This window comes from Hakea prostrata, chromosome 4, assembly GCF_041222555.1.
Source record: "Hakea prostrata isolate BN-2017 chromosome 4, UWA_Hpros_2, whole genome shotgun sequence".
Lineage (NCBI taxonomy): Eukaryota > Viridiplantae > Streptophyta > Magnoliopsida > Proteales > Proteaceae > Hakea > Hakea prostrata.
This window is the reverse complement of record NC_142603.1, coordinates 3,038,638-3,056,872: the sequence shown is the minus strand read 5'-3', so window position 1 is coordinate 3,056,872 and position 18,235 is coordinate 3,038,638. Positions and strand designations below refer to the sequence as shown.

Genomic DNA, 18,235 nt, shown 5'->3' with positions numbered 1-18,235 from the left:
ACCAGAATGAATTTTCCAAATTTCAAACTTGTTGATTAACTAGTGATATTGGTTTCATGTCTTTTCTTAATTTTCTCTTCTTATTCTAAACTTCCTTTGATTCCCCCCCCCTTGGCCGACCCCGCCTGCTCCCCCCCCTCCTTTGGCCGTTCCTGTTCCCTGGTCTTCCTTTGCTTTGCCCGGGGCGGCGCTCTGTTGCCCTCTGCCGCCCCCCTCCGTGCGTGTGTTTGTCCTTGCCGCTTGCCCCGGGGCGCCTCCCCAGTGCGTGGCCGGCGCCGGGGGCGGTCAGGCCCATGCAATGCACGGGTCCAAGGAGCTCGTTTGGCCGCTCATGTCTGAGAATACGTGTTCGGACCTTGCGAACACCTCTCCCCATGACCCCAAGACTTCACCAAATCCCTCACGGTTGGCTTACATGCAAAACCTCAGGCTTCAGGAATTATTTGGAATAATTCGATCAATCAGTTTTCAGATAATAGAATTGCCAATATACTTGGGATCTTGCGTTGGATTAAAGAAATTGAGTCTAAGAGAAATAAATTAAGAAATAGTTAAAAGAAAAACACTCTTGTTTATTAAACAAACACATTCTAAACTTAATAGTTTATCAAAATCTAAAACTAATATTGACACCCAAGAGAGAAGTTAATTATACAAAAAAAAATAAATAAACAAACAAAACTATGGTTGTAGATTTTACAGGTTCAAAAGTGGTGAACGGACAGAAAACTTAACCTCTCAACTTCATCTGTTGTTCTCAAGTTTAAAATTTCAGTCAATCGATAGAGAAATTTGTATAAATAGTTTGTAGAAGGAAGAATCCTAGAATATCCCGCGAGTGTGTAGAAATTGTTTGCAAAATGATCGTCTAGAGAAAATTTGTAGAAGAAAGACTAATACTAGACGTGTTAGGAGTGAAAAATCAATGAGTTTTCAACCTTTTTTTCCATGCCGTTATTAACCATAATTGTTAGCATATAAAATTTGGTTAAGCCAAAATTAATCATGAATTTTATTCAAATTGGTAAAAATCAAGAATTTTATTGAATCAAATGGAAAAAACACTGATTCAGGGGAATAAATCGTATTATTCAGATTCAGAGAATTAAACAACTATGATTAGGGATGAAATTTATTACATATTTAAATAATTATAATATAAAATTGCCTCCTTAAAGGATGAATTGAGGTGTGCAAAAATAGGCTTAGATGAACCTCAATCCTAGGGTAAAAAAATGCACGTAATATGCAATTGTGTCCATCAAAATTAAAAGCAAATCACGTGTAAAACCAATTACTCTTTACAACTGGCCGAGAGACTAGTCAAAAGAATGAATGTAAAAAAAACTTTTTTTTGGGCAGCGAGCAGTAATATCTGCCCAAGACTTGGGTTTGGAACTAAACCTCTCCATGCTTGGATGGTTTCACACATGTATAAATTTTATTTTTTAAATAAATAAAAAATCTATTGAACAAAAGACCTATTACAAGCATTGGCTTCAACATTACATAACTGAGCTAGCCAAGGATTTATGTTACGCCACATAACCGGTAACTTGACCGAAAGGGCCACCTGAGCCAAGAAGATAAAAAAAAATACAAAAATTGAATAGACAAAGCAAAATCGAGGGATGTACATAAACAACCAAAATCAGTCAACTGGAACTACATCGAGGGCCCTTCCAGTCGTATATAATCATACATGAATCCTTGAAAAGCTTCTAAACGTTTTGATTGGGTCAAGAAGATTGTATTTTCTCCATTGACAAGCCAACCACTCTGTATCTGAATGTTGTATAGCCAATATAGCCCATGAATTCCATGTCTTGCGATTGCATTGTCATCGCCTATCATCCTGGTTGTGAAGTGTGGAGGATTCACATTTGGATTGTTGAACCGAACCTTTGAGCCAAGAAATATACAAAGGCGGGGTCACAAAAAGCATAGATTTTTCTAACACTTAAGAGATATGAAAAAGGGTTTCAAGCTTTGTAATTTAACTTATTAAGGTTTAATATATACCTGCAGTTCACAATTGGAAGCTGAAGCAAGTGCCACCCTCAACATATAAGTTCTGTTTGGGTTTTTGTTGACTTTATCAAGTTTGAATACAATCTGCCATGTGGTTGGTTTGAAAGTATTGCTACCAATTCTCCTGTTTGAGAAGAGAAAATCTAGTTTCGGTAAATCTCTTTTGGAATTCTAGGGTTATTAAGCAAGGCAAGAAATCAGAGAGAGCAAAGAACTGACAACATGAATGCTGTCCAAAGTGAGTTTAGCTTTAACATGAAAACCAAGAGAAATTAAGGTAATAAATGTCCAGTACTTGGAGCACATCACCTGTTAACATGTGCAAAGAACCAGTCCTGTCTGTAGTCACTAACTCCTGCAGTGTACACGAGGTCTTTAAGAGGATACAATTCTGCATACTTCTCCCACAGTCCGTATTGCCTAAATTTGTCAACAAACACTGCATTTCTATCGTTGCTGCAGTTAAATATTGAACATCCAAATAGTTATCCATGTACATTGTTACATCATGACAAAATCATGGTCATATAGAAATGTAGAAACAAACCTGTTTGGGACGTAAAGTTTGTTTATATATTCTTGTTTAGGGTCAGGCACATAAAATTCGGCTGCAGAACGATCAGGAATTCCTATCTCCCACAAGGTTGGACCATGCCTGGGTGGTTGATAGATGAGATTACCCAGAACTAATTTGTCTCCTGCATTACATGGGTACACCGTAAGCAGGTGTTTCCAAACCAGTAGGATAAAAGATGTATCTACAAACACAAACAGAGCAAAAAGAAGAAGAAAATAATTCACAGTATGTGAGTTTAATTTATACCTGGCTTGATGGTAATTTTAGCCACATGTTTGTAGTCTCCTATAAAACCAGGCACCCATCCATAAAGATTATAATCTCCAGGTCGAACACCATTTATCAAGAAAGATCCAGCAGAATCAGCTCTGGTCCAAAACTGGTAACCCTGTAAAGAAAATGGCATTTAGGATTTAGGGGGTACAACTATCATGTTAGCTCCACGGGCTCAAGTCAAACTAGCTTTCACCAAGCTCACCTTGCTTTCTGTTTGCCAAGATCCAGGATCTCCTATAGCAGCCAACCCCAAGAAGGCAGCATTGGCAGGGATTTGTTTTTCTTTAAGGAAACTAACCAAGTGAAATGACATAAAAAAACTGTTACTTGGGCATTTGGTAATGGTTGGAAAAATAACATATGGTAGAAGAGAGCAGAGGACATGCACCTGTCTCGGATAGATAACTGACCACTAACACTACCGCGTTGATCAGGTTTAGGGAAGTCAGTAGAAGCTGGGAAACTGTATGGCCAGCTTTGTACTTCCGTCTCCATCTAAATGAGCAACAGAGCAACTACTATGAGAAAATAGTGGCAACAAAAACTAGAGGTTCTAACCCCTCTTGCCTTAAGAGAAAAAGCTTTCACATACATGGAAGGAAATGTTTGAGACAAAGAACCTGCTTTTTTCCATCATCCCAGAGTGCAGGGGCACTTTTCTCATCAGAGGCCGAGTTAAGATGAATGTAAACAGGGCCAAAAACCTTCTTCCAGTACTCACCACCTTGTAACTTAACTTTTAAATCATCCCCAGCATAGTGAAGACTAACAAAATATCTGCAACCAGTAAAATAGCCCATGTCGAATTAATGAAGCCCATTTACCCAATACAGTTCCATTGAGATAGTGGCCTAGCCTAGCCTGTAGAACTCTAACCAGTTTTTCCTGTTTCTATGCATTTTCATTATTTTTCACTGTTTTTGGGTGCTGAAATCATCATGTATAAGTAACGCATAAAGAAATGTTTCTAGGAAGAAAAAAGAATAAATCTGAAGATGAAACTTTGAGTTTTTAGAGTTTCAAAATAGGAGGTTGTATTTTGATATACAAGAAGACAAGACTGCCCTCCCATGTTTCCTAAAAAGACATTTTTTTTCCCCAAGAATGGGCTCAAGACTATATCAAAGCATAGTTTCATTTAAAAAATGTGGAAAGCACAAGAAAAAAGCCGGATTACACATACATGATTTTGGTTTGTTTTTTTTTCAAAGAATGCAAGAAAATAAATATTCAAAAGAAAAAACAACAACAATAGAAACATTATCATACATGATACAACCCTAGGTTTAAAAATGGATGGACTTACAGAGAGAGTTGTGGGGCCCACATGGGAGGAAAGATCCTGCTTAACAGGCCCACCCGTACGGAACTCATCGCTGGGATTGATCATCCAGAACCCAACAGGAGGATTGAAGCTGATCCAACCATGAACCCTATTATCCTTATTGTCAGACGAATACTGATACTTGTCATCCACCTATGCATAATCACATAATGCATAATCACATAATTAAGGGTGTGTATTTTTTTGGGGTGTTAACTTGAGAACTAGAACAAGAAACAAACTGAAGAAAAACTGGATTTTTGTCTAGCAACTTGAAATCAATCAATAATCAATTCGATTTCTGTTTCTGTTGATTATAAATGAACTCGATCCAAACAAATTAGTACAGAGTGAACAAAATTACCTCCCCTTTAAGCTCTGGGTTAGTTGGATTAGTCAGAAGAACTGCTTCCGGGTACGCTAAGGGCCGACCGGCATCTCTATCTTCTGGCATGGGCATGATTCTTTTCCTGCTGTCGGATACGGCCATGTAGTGAAACCTTACAAGAATCATCTCAAAATATCAAATTAGGGTTTGTAACGGTTGCGCAAATTCATCAAGTTTCCAACAAAACCAAATTCAAAATCTTCCTGTCCGCTGCGAATGAGTTGGTCATTCTGCATTTTTAGGCTTCTAATGGATTTCCGAGACGATTCAAAATTAAACCCCTACAGTTGAAGAGATTCTATCTTGAATAGCAATTTCTAGGTCTGATCTAACTCCGAATTCTTTGAATAGGGAGAGATTAGTTGCACTCAAGTAATGTAATTTTTCCTTACAAGTCTTTCCTGAGCTTGAAAGCAATTCTGGCTTCTTCCATGACGAGATCTGGCCATCCTTTTTTATGCTCGAAAATTCCATACGAGTAAAAGCCCCGCTTATCTCGTAGCATAACAAACCTGCAAGTATTTTACGAGTGAGTTGCTGAGTGACAAATAAAAGGAATAGAACGAAGTAGAACTTCAACTATACCTTTTGTCAATATTTAAGGGAACAGATTTGCTGCCAACAGAAGAATCCCACGTTGTTTTGAATGAAACCTCAATTTGATTATGATCTTCAACTATAACCTTGAAGATTTTCCCCAGTACCCTATGGGCAATCACAGTTTCGTTTGTTAATCGTTTCAAATTCCATTTTTGCAAATAGACACAGAAAACTTTTTACCAAGTAATAACTCACCATGTGTTTCTGTTTCTATTAAAATTAAAAATATTTTATGAGTTAATAAAATTTGATTATGAAATTAGAAAATTAAAATAAATATAATAAATTGAACAAATTGTACCAACCTCTCAAAATGAAGATTTTAAAGCACTACACTCTATTTATGTTTGAAAAATATAAACACTTCAAAATTAGATTTTCATTGAAGATATTAGTCCAATTTATCAATGAAAACCATTATCGATCTATTTGTCAATTAAAATTCATTTTTAAGGGGTGTGTTTCTAAAATCATCTCAAGTTCAAAAATTCCATGAAGAAAAAGTACTTTGTTCTAATAAATTAGTGAAATTTGTCACTATTTTGTTATGTGACAAATGTGTTTTGGGCAATTTTTCAAAATTTGTCCAATGAAAATCTATTTTGGGGGTGTGGGTTTTTAAACATAAAGTGTAGTGTTTTAAGACTTTCATTACTTCCATTTTAAGGTGTCGGTGTAATTTGTTTCAATAAATTTTATGAGATATGTCACTATTTTGCTATTGTGACAAAACACAAAATGTTTCTTTAAACAAAACTTTTCATAAATTTTAATTTATATTGCAAAAACCTTAGGGAAAAAAACGGTTTTCAACCAATTTTTTTTATTTTCGAAACAAAAAACACTATAAACTGTTTTTTGACAAAGTATCAAATGAGTCCAAATTTATTCCTTTGCATAGGAATATGAAAATGTAAAACTTACTTCATGGATGCTCCTTTTCCACTAGTGGACTTCGAATCCGATCTCCACACTAGATCCCAATAGCTGGTGGGTACATAATAAGTATAAGATTAAAAACCGAAAAAATAAAAACAAATTTACAACAAAAAACTTGACAAAAAGAAATAAACAACATATAGGATATTTTGGATCTTCTAAATTTGAAATTTGAAATAACTTAACAAAAACTGTATTAGTTGTTATGGGACATATTAATTTATGTTCTACTAAGAGAATCCAAGCATAAATCTTTTTCAAAGATTAATTATGGGTTTAGAATTCATTCTTCTAGGTCACTTTGGATGGATCTTTCCGGTTTGAGTCCGGTCCTATAAGTCATAAACTGATCCGAATCATGACTGTCAAAGCCTAGGTGCCTAGGCCCATTTTTCGATCATGGCAATCCGGTGTAGCCTCACTTGATGGTCACCATGCATAGTTTTCCTTGCCCTCTTATTGCTTAGCCTCACCTTGGACAACTATGATCTAACCTTAAATTCTAGGTTTTTGTAGGCTAATATGCTTACCCTCTACTATCTTCTTCGTTGTGAACCTCCAGTAAATTGGTGCTGTCTTTGTAGGTTAAGTTAGTAATACTTCCTCCTGGGTTCGATAAGATCAGTTGGAGGTGACCATTTTCCATTCGTACCTGCAAAATCATCATCTCATCACTATACTATTTTTAGATAATTCACCAGCGGACTGGTTTCTAAAATTCAGACCAGAAAACCAAACCAAAAACGTGTTCTGGGTTTCAGTTTTAATAGGATATATAGCTGAGAAGCCCATGCATGTGATTACTGGTAGAGATCTTCATGGCACTACCATTTCTTCTAGTTCAAGTTTCGAGCCCAAAAAAGGAGTATCAAAAAGAAAGAAACATGATAGAAAATTATAAAAAGAAAAATTGGGAAGGGTTAAATGGTTAATACATATTGATCTTGTATCGATAATTTCAGCGGAGAAGAAGAGGTAGTTGCTTTGGCATTGGTGCTTTTAGCTGTATTCCTGCAAACGAAAAGAACAGAAACGTTTTCTTTTCCCTTCTTGATGAACAAATTAATAACTATATATAATGCTTCTCCATAAAAATGAGGTGAAATTATTCTCAAACAGGGTTCACCTTCCATCAACTAGAAGGAACAGTCCCAAGCACAAGAACAAGTTTATTGGTCTGCTAGACACCTTCTTCATGGGGATAACCTACACAAGAAAGTCAAAAAGTTGAAATGCATGAGAAACGACTTCTCCGCAACTACAGAGATATCTAATTTCAAAACTTCAAACGGAAGAAATTAGAATGATTTAAGTCTAAAATAAGCAAGAAACATCTAGGCAAACCTTGTAAATGCCGCTTCCACTTGTATTTCTGAGGACTCTGAACAAGTTACTTAGAGAACATGAATGTTTTCCAACGAAAACTTTTTTATGCTAACCAGCTCCACAATGAGAGAGAGAGAGAGAGAGAGAGAGAGAGTTTACCCTTTGAAACCCTCCAGTGTTGGTGAGGGAGAATACAGTTGTGATGAAATTGTTTATAATTGCAGAAGACTTAAACTTGTTTTCAGGTTCTAGCTCAAGCCAAATATTCTTTTTGGATGTGAAGACAAAAATTGGATAGAGAGAGCCAGAACTAAAATTCGAAATCTTAGCTCCAACGCTTTATCGTTTTATTTAGAGAAGAAATCTCAAAACACAATGATATGTGAGGATAGGTTCTAGCTCTTCTTTGATATCTATTCTTTCTTGGTTTAGAAAGATACCCCAAATCTTCAAAAATAGAAGTTTAGCCAGCATTTGAGGCTCTCATTTGCAAATACTTTTTTGATATCTCAAAGGTCGGATCTGAAACAAATGGTTCGAGTTTAGACATCATCCAGTTTCTGGTCTAATTGGGGTCATTTTCCCCAAAATTTTGATAATTTAATTCCCAAAATTTCATGGTTTTGCTTTAATGCCCAAATTAATTCATGGTTTCTAAATTTTTGATAATTTAATGCCCAAAATTTCAGGGTTTCTAAATTTTTGATACTTTAATGCCCAAAATTTCATGGTTTTTTGCTTTAAGATTTCATGAGACATAGGGAGGTTAAAATCCTCGGTGGCCCAAATTTGGGCGACCATCCAACGGTTGTTGGGCCGCCCATCCAGCAGTTGTGCTGAATGTGTGCCACGTGTTGACTTAAAAATCTTATACATTGAATGATGAAGATGTTTTTGAATTGGTTTAACCAGTTGGTTAGCATCCTTGACAATGCTATAGGCAATTAGAGATGGGTTACTTCTAGCAAGTTCCATTGGTGTTTCTAATCTTCTCTTGATGTGAAACTATCAAACTGTGATCTTGGGTTTTTAGGGTTAAGATATCTCCTTAGATTGGTTAGGTAGGGGATTGCTGTTAGGGATTTTTACTCTTGTTAATAACTTTAGGCAAGTTATTTTTCAGTTCATTCCTAGGATCGATAATTGCTTAGTTGATTTTCTCGTCCATGGGGCTTGATGGTTTCTTTTATTTCGTGTTTGGTGGGGTGTCTCGCCTATATTCCTTTTTGTCTGTCTTCCTAGTCTCTTGATCTGGTTTTTTTTCATTTAAATAGATTTCAAATTTTGACCAAAAAGAAAATTTCTTTTTCATACTGACAAACAAAAGAGCTATTACAAGCAATGGCTTCATCATTACATTAACTTCAGCCAAGGATTGATATTATGCCACACAATCAATAATTCAACCTAGAGGGCCCCTTAGCCAAGACATCTGCAATTGCATTACATGCCCTAGTATAATGGGAAGAATACATAAATTATTATATAGACAACCAAATGAAGGATGTGGAACTGTTATGTTGTGACTCAAATTCTTATATCTATTTTCAAAGATGGACCTACACTGACATATTTTGGTGGGTGACCCAAATGATCCATTTTCTGAAAATCTATGGTGGAAGCGGAGGCCCAAGCTTGGAACCCACCATTGCTCTAGGCTTGTGGCGGGGGTGCGAGGGCTATGTCCCCATGGTATGGTACGACCTGACCAATGGGTCGACTCCTTTACCCGATTGGAGTATATGTATTTTATGTTCGCCTACCATATTATTGAGAGATGTGATTTTTTATTACGGTTTTGGGTGAAAATTCTTGTAATGTCGTTCTTGGCGATTAGTTGAAAAATCTCCTTATGTTCTTCTACATGGTAAAAAAAATATTATTTTTCGCTCGTAAACGTAGTATATCACATTGGTGTATGAAACATGCTAAATCTTTGTGTGTTTTCATTTATCTCTCTTTTGATACGCTATTTCGTCCTGTTTGTTTTACCAGGAGCACCAGCCATTAGCAACCGAAAATCAGTGTGCTTCAGAAAAATACAAATAAAATCATTTGGAATTATGTCGAGGGCCCTTCCAGTCGTATATAATCATACATCAGTCCTTCAAAGGCATCTAAATGTTTTGATTGGGTCAAGAAGATTACATTTTCTCCACCAACAAGCCAATCGCCCTGTATTTGAATGTTGTATAGCCAATGTAGCCCATGAATTCCATGTCTTGCGATTGCATTATCTCTGCCTATCTGCCCAGTTGTGAAGTGTGGAGGATTCAAATTCGGATCATTGAACCGAACCTTTGAGCCAAGAAATATACAAAGGTGAGTCACAAAAAAAATTATATTTTTCTCCAATTGCTATGCAAAAGGTTTCTAAGTTTTGTAATTTAACTTCATATGGTTTAGTACCTGCAGTTCACAATTCGAAGCTGAAGCAAGTGCCACCCGCAACATATAAGTTCTGTTTGGGATTTCGTCGACATTGTCAAGTTCGAACACAATCTGCCATGTGGCTGAGTTGAACGTATCGTTGCCAATTCTCCTGTTTGAGAAGAGAAAATCTTGTTTCCATAAATCCTTTTTTGGAATTCTAGCGCTATTAAGCAAGACAAGAAGTCATAGAGCAAAGAGATGACAATGTGAATGCTGTTGGGTTTACCTTCAGCATGAAAACCAGGAGAAATAAAGGTAATTGGATGTCTTAGAACTTATAGTACATCACCTGTTAACATGTGCAAAGAACCAGTCCAGTCTATAGTCACTAACTCCCACAGTGTACACAAGGTCTTGAAGAGGATACAATTCTGCATACTTCTCCCATAGTCCGTATTGCCTAAATTTATCAACAGGTACTGCATTTCTATCGTTGCTGCAGTTAAATTTTGAACATCCAAATGGTTATCCATGTACATTTTTACATCAGGACAAAATCATGGTCATATTGAAATGAAAGAAACAAACCTGTTAGCGACATAAAGTTTATTTATATATTCTGGTATAGGGTCAGGCACAAAAAATTCGGCTGCAGAACGATCAGGAATTCCTATCTCCCACAAGGTTGGACCTTGCCTGGGTGGTTCATAGATGAGATTACCCAGAGCTAATTTGTCTCCTGCATTACATGTATACACTGTTAGCAGGTGTTTTTAACCATAGATGAACACTTGTTTGTTTGTGCTTCCAAACCAGTAGGATAAAAGATGTATCTATAACCACAAAGTGACAAAACAGAACAAGAAGAAGACGAAGAAGAAGAAAACAGTTCATAGGAATTAGGATGTGGTTTAATACCTGGCTTGATTGTAATTATAGCCTCATGTTTGTAATCACCTATAAAACCAGGCATCCATCCGTAAAGATTATAATCTCCAGGCCGAACACCATTTATCAAGAAAGACCCACCAGAATTGGCTCTAGTCCAGAACTGGTAACCCTGTCAACAAAATGGCATTTAGGATTTAGGGGTACAAACTACCACATTAGCTTCTTCATATGCTCAAGCCATGCTAGTTTTCACCAAACTCACCTTGGTTTCTCTTTGCCAAGAGCCGGGATCTCCTATTGCAGCCAACCCCAAGAAGGCAGAATCAGCAGGGATTAGTCTTCCTTTAAGGAAACTAACCAAGTGAAATGACAGAAGAAACTGTTACTTGGGCATTTGGCAATGGTTGGGGAAATAACATGTGGTAGCAGAGAATAAGGGATATGCACCTGTCTCGGACAGATAATTGACCAGTAACCCTTCCGCGTTGGTCAGGTGAAAGGAAGTCGATAGAAGCTGGGAAACTGTATGGCCAGCTTTGTACTTCTGTCACCATCTAATGAGCAACTAACTACAATGAGAACAAGGTGTGTATGGCAAGAGAAACTAGAGGTTTCTAACGCTTCTTTTCTTCTGAAGAATAGTTGTTCTAAATGGTTAGATACATGGAAGGGGCAGGAGAAGGGAATGATTGAGACAACGAACCTGCATTTTTGCATCTTCCCAGAGTGCAGGGGGGGCACTATACTCATCGGAGGCCGAGTTAAGATAAAGATAAACAGGGCCAAAAACCTTTTTCCAGTACTCACCACCTTTTAACCTAACTTTTAAATCGTCCCCAGCGTAGTGAAGACTAACAAAATACTGCAAACAGTAAAATAGCCCATATTGAATGAAGTCCAATTAGTCAATTACCCAATAAAATGCGAATCGATAGTTCCATTGAGATAGTAGCCCAGCCAATTTGCTTGGACCCTAACTAAGTTAAAGGTTGTTTGGTAATATTTCTGTTCCATTTCTCTCTATTTAGGTAAAAACGATTTCTTCAGTTTCTATGCATTTTCATTATTCTACCAGTGTTTCTGAGTTCTGAAATCATGTATAGTTTATACACAAACAAAAAAATAATAATAATAATAAATAAATAAAATTTGTAAAAGAAAATAATAATAAATGAAACAAGGGAAGAAACTCTGAGATTTTAGAGCTTTAAGATAAGAAGTCATATTTTGATGTCTAAAAGACAAGAATACTCATCCGCCTTTTCAAAATAACCATTTTTGTTTTCGGGTCTTTCAAAATGGACTTAAAACTGTAGCAAAGCACTAACTCGTTTCTTTTTTTGGCCATTGTCTTATGACTGGGACCCATAGGCCCTAGGGAGCTGGGAGAGGGACGAAAGAAAAGGTATGGTAGAGGCAGAGGTTTGAAGCCATAACCTCTTTAAATTTAGTGTCTCTACTATAAAGGAAGCTGCCATCATTGTGCTATAAATACATCCACAAAAATAAAAATAAAAAATAAAAAACAAACAACCCGACAAGGATTACACATGCATTATTTTGGTTTGTTTTTGTTAAAAAAAAAAAAAAAGGTCTAGGTTTAAGAATTACCGAAAGAGTTGTGGGGCCCACATGGGAGGTAAGATCCTGCTTAACAGGCCCACCTGTACGGAACTCGTCGCTGGGATTGATCATCCAGAACCCTACAAGAGGTTTGAAGCTGATCCAGCCATGGACCCTAATATCCCTATTCTCAGACGAATACTGATACTTGTCATCCACCTGTGCATAATCAGGTAATTAAGGCTGTTAATTTGCAACTTAAAGTAAGAAACAAACCAAATAAAAACTGGATTTTTCTTTGAAAACTTCAAATCAACTGATAATCAATTAGATTTCTGTTTCTGTTGGCCATATAACATCAACTGTTGCCAAAGAAATTAGTTCAGAGTGAACATGTATAATTACCTCCCCCTTGAGTTCTGGGTTAATTGGATTGGTCAGGAGAACTGCTTCCGGATAAGCTAAGGGTCGACCAGTTTCTCTATCTTCTGGCATGGGCATGATTCTTTGCCTGTGGTCCGATACGGCCATGTAGTGAAACCTAACAGAAATAAATACATCATCTCAAATTGTTAGATTAGGGCTTTTCACGATTTTCCAATTCCAAGTTCCAACAAACCAAATTCGAAATCTTCCCGCCCGCTTCAAATCGGTTGGTCATTCTGCAATTTTTTAGGCGTCTAATGGATTTTCGAGATGATTCAAAATAAAATCCCCAAAGTTGAAGAAGTTCAATCTTGAAATTTTTGGCTCAGCAAAACTTATCATCCCATTCCAATTTCTACGTCTGATCTAACTCCCTATTCTTGAGTAGCGTGAGATTAGTATGCAAGTAATGTAAAATTTTTCCTTACAAGTCTCTTCTGAGCTTGAAAACAATTCTGGCTTCTTCCATGGCGAGATCTGGCCATCCTTCTTGATGCTCGAAAATTCCATACGTGTAAAAGCCCGGCTTATTTCGTAGCATAACAAACCTGCAAGTAATTTACAAGCGAGCTAATGAGATTGACAAACAGAGAGAATGGAAGAACTAAAACTAGAACGAAATGCATACCTTTTGTCAATATCTAAGGGAACAGACTCGTTGCCAACAGAAGCATCCCATGTTTTTCTGAATGAAACCTCAATTTGATTTTGATCTTCAACTATAACCTTGAAACTTTCTCCCAGTACCCTATGAGCAATGGTTTTCTAATTTGTCACTAATTTCTAAATCTATTTACAGAAAACTTTATCCTTTGCAAATGAATCTGAAGTCTGAAGATATAGAACTTACTTAATGGACGTTCCTTTTCCAATAGTGGATTTCGTATCCGATTTCCATACGAGATCCCAATAGCTGATGGGTATAGAATTAGTCTCAAAAAGAGATCAAAAATCGAATTAGATACAAATTTAATCAACAGTAAACTCGATAATTATTAGAAAGAAAAAGAGAATTCTGGGTTTAAAATTCATTCCGACCAACGGATCCAATCCAGCTCCGCCGGTTCTTATGCAAAATCTAGTGTAGTGTAGATCAATTTGGGTGGATCATCCCGATTCCAATCCGATCCCATAAGCCCTGAACTGATCTGGAATCGAGTTCTGGGTTTTTGGAAGCTAATACTCTTAACTCTTACCCTCTATTATCTTCTTCGTTGAGAATCTCCAGTAAATTAGTACTGCCTTTGTAGGTTAGGTGAGTAACACTTCCTGCTGGGTTCGATAAGGTCACTTGGAGAAGCCCATTTTCCATCTGTACCTGCAAAATCAAAATCTGATCACTGTTGCATTTTTAGATAATTCATCACTGCACAGGATTTTAAAAACGTGTTCCCATTTTCAGTTTTAAGGACAAGTGTTTGGGATCTTCATGGGCTTCGTTGATCTGGGTTTAGGGAACGAGTTGGGCCCATTTCAAGCTGGGCCTAACAGACCTTCCTTGTTCCAATTTCATTTTGGTTTATGTTTGGTTTGTTACTGGTTCTCATCTTGTTGCATTTTAAATTTTGACATCAAATTTGGTTTGACTTGTATCTATATATAGTGGAAGGTACAGATTCTTCCATCAATCCAATTTCTGTTTTTGTAAGAAGCGATTTTATAAACTGAAGGTATTACATAATATAAGATAGAATTTTGCCTTTGATATTGAGAATATTTGAACTCTTGACCTCCTACTTGGAGGTATTGGTTTTTTATCAATTGAGGGCACATACTTTATATCATTTCGGATTGAAAGTTATGCCAATCTAATGGCACATAATGCTCGGCAAGTCTTGAAATCCTATTCAATGTTTATTCATAAGAATGATTTAATTCCGTCCTAGTAGCCCGTAGGAGAGCAACACAAGAGAATAAAAACACATCAAGTGACCATCAAAGAGTTGGCATTTTGGCAATAACCAATCGTTTTCAGAGAAGATGCCAAGTTTAATTGTCCTCCTGTAATAAATTTAATTATATATAAAAACTATTCTAAAGATATTGTTGACATGGCTTGAATGAATCTCATATAAAAAGAATAAAATAAAATAAAAACGAAAATGAAGTATGGAAGGAATATAAGGTTGGACATACTTTGAAATCTTTGATGTGGGATTCTCACCTCCCACACTGTTGGAATTGGGTCTTGTTCAGCCACTCACATAGGATAGTATGGCGATAGATATCCACCTTGCATGGTAGGACTCATATCTTGTGCAGGATTTTGATTATCCCGATAAGAAAACAAAGGCACGCTTGGCTTCACACATTCATCAAATATACGGATTTTTATTTGCAATAGCGGCTGTCCGCTACTGCCAATAGTTAGGATTTGGCCACATAGTCAAAACTAATCAAACAACTATAAAAAAGTGAGAAATATATATATATAATATATATATATATGTAAATATTAAAAAAAAAAAAATAGCTTACATTTAAAGGTTTAAAAGTTTTCAAATTTACAAAATCAAGTCCCTAAATCTACCCGACACAATCCCCAAATTGGAAACCGACGGTTAAACAATTGGTTCTAGTTATATTCCTCCGGTTCAGGTCGAACCATTCTCTACTGTAGTTTTAAGTTATAAGTTCTTTTGTGTACAACACGTGAAAACCAGACTCACTTTCTTCCAATATGGGGGTTGATTGGTCATTTCCTATATAACCAAATACGGGGCCATACGGTACTACCATTTCTTCTAGTTCAAGTTTCGAACCAAAAAAGGAGAGCATCAAAAAGAAAGAAAAATGGTAGATATTCTAGAAAGAAAAAACTGTGGAGGGTTAAATGGTTAATACATATTGATCTTGTATCGATAATTTCAGCAGAGAAGACGATGTAGTTCCTTTAGCATTGCTTCCTCGAGGAGATTTCCTGCAAACCAGAAGAAGAAGAACAGAAAGATTTTTCCCCCTTCTTAGCCCTGACATTCTGAAAGAACGAACGATTTCAGAGAAATGAGCTGAATTCTGAAACAGGGTTCACCTTCCATCAACCAGAAGCAACAGTTGCAGCAACAATCCCAAGCACAAGAACACGTTTAGTCTCCAAGACACCTTCTTCATGTGGATAACCTACACAAGAAAGTTCAAAATGCATGAGAAACAACTTCACTTCTCTGCAACTACAGAGATATCTGAATTCAGAACTTCAATGGAGAAAATAGAATGATCGAGCTCAAGAAGAACAAGAAACATCGGTAAGCAAACCTTGCAAATGCCGCTTCCACTTATCTTTCCTTGTTTTTTCTGCGTTAATTGTACCGAGTTAGAGAAAACAGAGCCGTTGGAATAAAATTGAAAAAAAAAAAAAGCAAGCGTTTATATAGTTACAATGGGAGAGTATTAAGTGATAACTAATCTCCCCTGCTCCCAAGAAAATCATAAAAGCAGAGGAGTGCTTAAACTACCTCCACCTAATCCTTGAAATCAATGCAGAAAACCCAAAAAAGGCAAAAATGCCATTGTTAAGTAAGTAGCTTACTTGTTCAGAATTGAGATCTTTTAATGGCTATTCTCAAACTGAAGTCATGTTCCGTTTGATGGATTATGTTTTTGGAAATGAATATGAAATGGGTTATTGGGAGAACAGCTTTACAGGAGTTCGAAATACCAGGGACACCAGGTTGCTAGGGAGTAAAATAACTCACAATAAGGATTGCCCAAAAAAGGAGTATGTAATTCAACTCACGAAGATCGGACGGCTGGGAGGACCCACACCTGTCAATTTTTTTTGTGGGGTCCTTGGGCAGTTCCCAAACTCCTTGTCTAGAAAGAACAAAGAGAAAAACAACAAAATTGTGGGCCCGAGAGCATCTACCATACACACCCGTGAAACCTGGTATTGCACCTTTGCAAAACACCTGTGGAGTGTGAAGTGGAGCTGGTGTCCAAACACTTTTGACTTGAGTAACGAGTCACGAGTCAAGAGTCACGAGTCACTACTGATTGGAGAATTGGAATTACTTTGATGGAGATTGATGCCGATTGTTGGAATCGGTGGTGACCATTGGATTCTGAATAGAACATTGATCTTGGGTTTTTTAAGATTTGGAAGGGTTAACTAATGCTGCCTATTTAATCTAATATGAATCAAAATCGGCTGATACGGAATTACTAAATCGATATGATGTTCTAACAAAAAAAACAAAAAGGAATGTTTTCTAACAGAAAATTTTTTATGCTAATCAATTCCATAACAATGGAAGTTTGATGATCTTATCTTCAAAGCTCTCCATTGGTGTGGTTAAATCGTTCAAGAAAATAAAGAAAACAAAAGAACGTAGAAACATCCGAGGAGATCTAGGTGCTTTCCGTTCTTTGAGATATATAAGAAAATCTAAGTTTAAAAAGAGATCTAAATACTCAAAAAAAAAAAGTCAGCAAGCATTTCAGGATGTCATTTGCAAGTACTCTTTGGTCAGATTTGAACAAATGGTTTGAATTTAGACATTGTCTAATTTCTGGTTTATTTAGAAGTTGTTATTGTTGGTTTTCTCTTTTTATTTTTTTCTTGACAATATAACATCTAAATTTTATGGTTTTATTTTGAGATTTCATGAGTGGTGGGTCTTCTGTAATGGTCGGCCAATGACAATTACAATCTAAGATTTAAGCACCAAAACAACCTCTGAATAAAAATAATTAGAATAAAACTGTTTTGCATTAGAGAATACATTAATTTAACTGCATCTTCATTCACTTCTCTTCTAATCAGATTAAAAAGATCCTGAAATTTCTATCTTCCACTGTCCACTTAAAAATAGCTTATACATTAATGAAAAATGCCAAGTTCACAGATTTTAATAGGGTTCTAAGGTTGATCCACCACATAGCATCTTCACAAGTGGATGCCATCTGTATGGCTTGGATTTTTTATTTTTTTATTTTTTTTTTTCTTCACAAGAACATGACCCAACTCATGTAATACCATCAAGCCACCCGAACAAATTTACCAAATGTCAAGCTTCTTGATTGACTTAGTGATATGCTTTAGTGTCTTTTTATTTTCCCCTTTTTTCTTATTCTAAACTTCTTCTTTACGTTCTCTTCCTTCCTTTCCCATATCACAGTATATTCTAGTGCCAAAGGTTTAAAATATTGAAACACTTTCGGTCACAAATGTTTTAAGTCTCCCTCCCCATCTAATCTGTAACAACTTGGCCGCCGAAACTTTTGCAAGTGTTTCAAGCACTGGGATAACATATAATATCACATTTCTTGATCGATTAATCTTCTGTTTTCCCCTTTTTTTCTGACACATTTGGGTGGAATACCATTCTTTCATTTTTAATGTGTTTGTTTACGTATTTTTCCATACTCAGACAACCTAAGACAAGAATTAATGCACAATACAATGCTGCAAATTTTGACAGTCTGTTTCTCAAAAGTATAAAAATACACTTTTTGAAAATAGACAATCAAGATCGAAATCTTGGTTAAAATTTCGATCTGAACAGTTCACTGCAGGTGCTGC

General features: G+C 36.4%; 2 protein-coding genes across 2 annotated transcripts; both read right to left on the bottom strand.

Moving 5' to 3' along the window:
- Positions 1-1,508: 1,508 nt before the first annotated feature.
- Positions 1,509-5,309, bottom strand: LOC149017088 (uncharacterized). Its single transcript, XM_089153807.1, has 12 exons — positions 5,182-5,309; positions 4,989-5,108; positions 4,573-4,708; positions 4,189-4,361; positions 3,505-3,658; positions 3,273-3,379; positions 3,087-3,177; positions 2,855-2,996; positions 2,579-2,729; positions 2,341-2,487; positions 2,023-2,155; positions 1,509-1,902 (listed from the first exon to the last, which is right to left on the bottom strand). Exons 2-12 carry the CDS (start codon positions 5,099-5,101, stop codon positions 1,666-1,668), a joined length of 1,584 nt encoding a protein of 527 aa, XP_089009933.1. The 5' UTR covers positions 5,102-5,108; positions 5,182-5,309; the 3' UTR covers positions 1,509-1,665.
- A 4,140-nt stretch (positions 5,310-9,449) lies between these two features.
- On the bottom strand, positions 9,450-16,379 carry LOC149017087 (uncharacterized). Its single transcript, XM_089151396.1, has 18 exons — positions 16,244-16,379; positions 15,970-16,008; positions 15,746-15,834; positions 15,559-15,634; positions 13,911-14,032; positions 13,565-13,627; positions 13,343-13,462; positions 13,143-13,262; positions 12,694-12,829; positions 12,337-12,507; positions 11,429-11,587; positions 11,173-11,279; positions 10,988-11,078; positions 10,753-10,894; positions 10,423-10,573; positions 10,184-10,330; positions 9,871-10,003; positions 9,450-9,759 (listed from the first exon to the last, which is right to left on the bottom strand). The coding sequence occupies exons 3-18, from the start codon at positions 15,823-15,825 to the stop codon at positions 9,523-9,525; spliced, it is 2,055 nt and encodes a 684-aa protein (XP_089007522.1). The 5' UTR covers positions 15,826-15,834; positions 15,970-16,008; positions 16,244-16,379; the 3' UTR covers positions 9,450-9,522.
- Between the last annotated feature and the right edge of the window lie 1,856 nt (positions 16,380-18,235).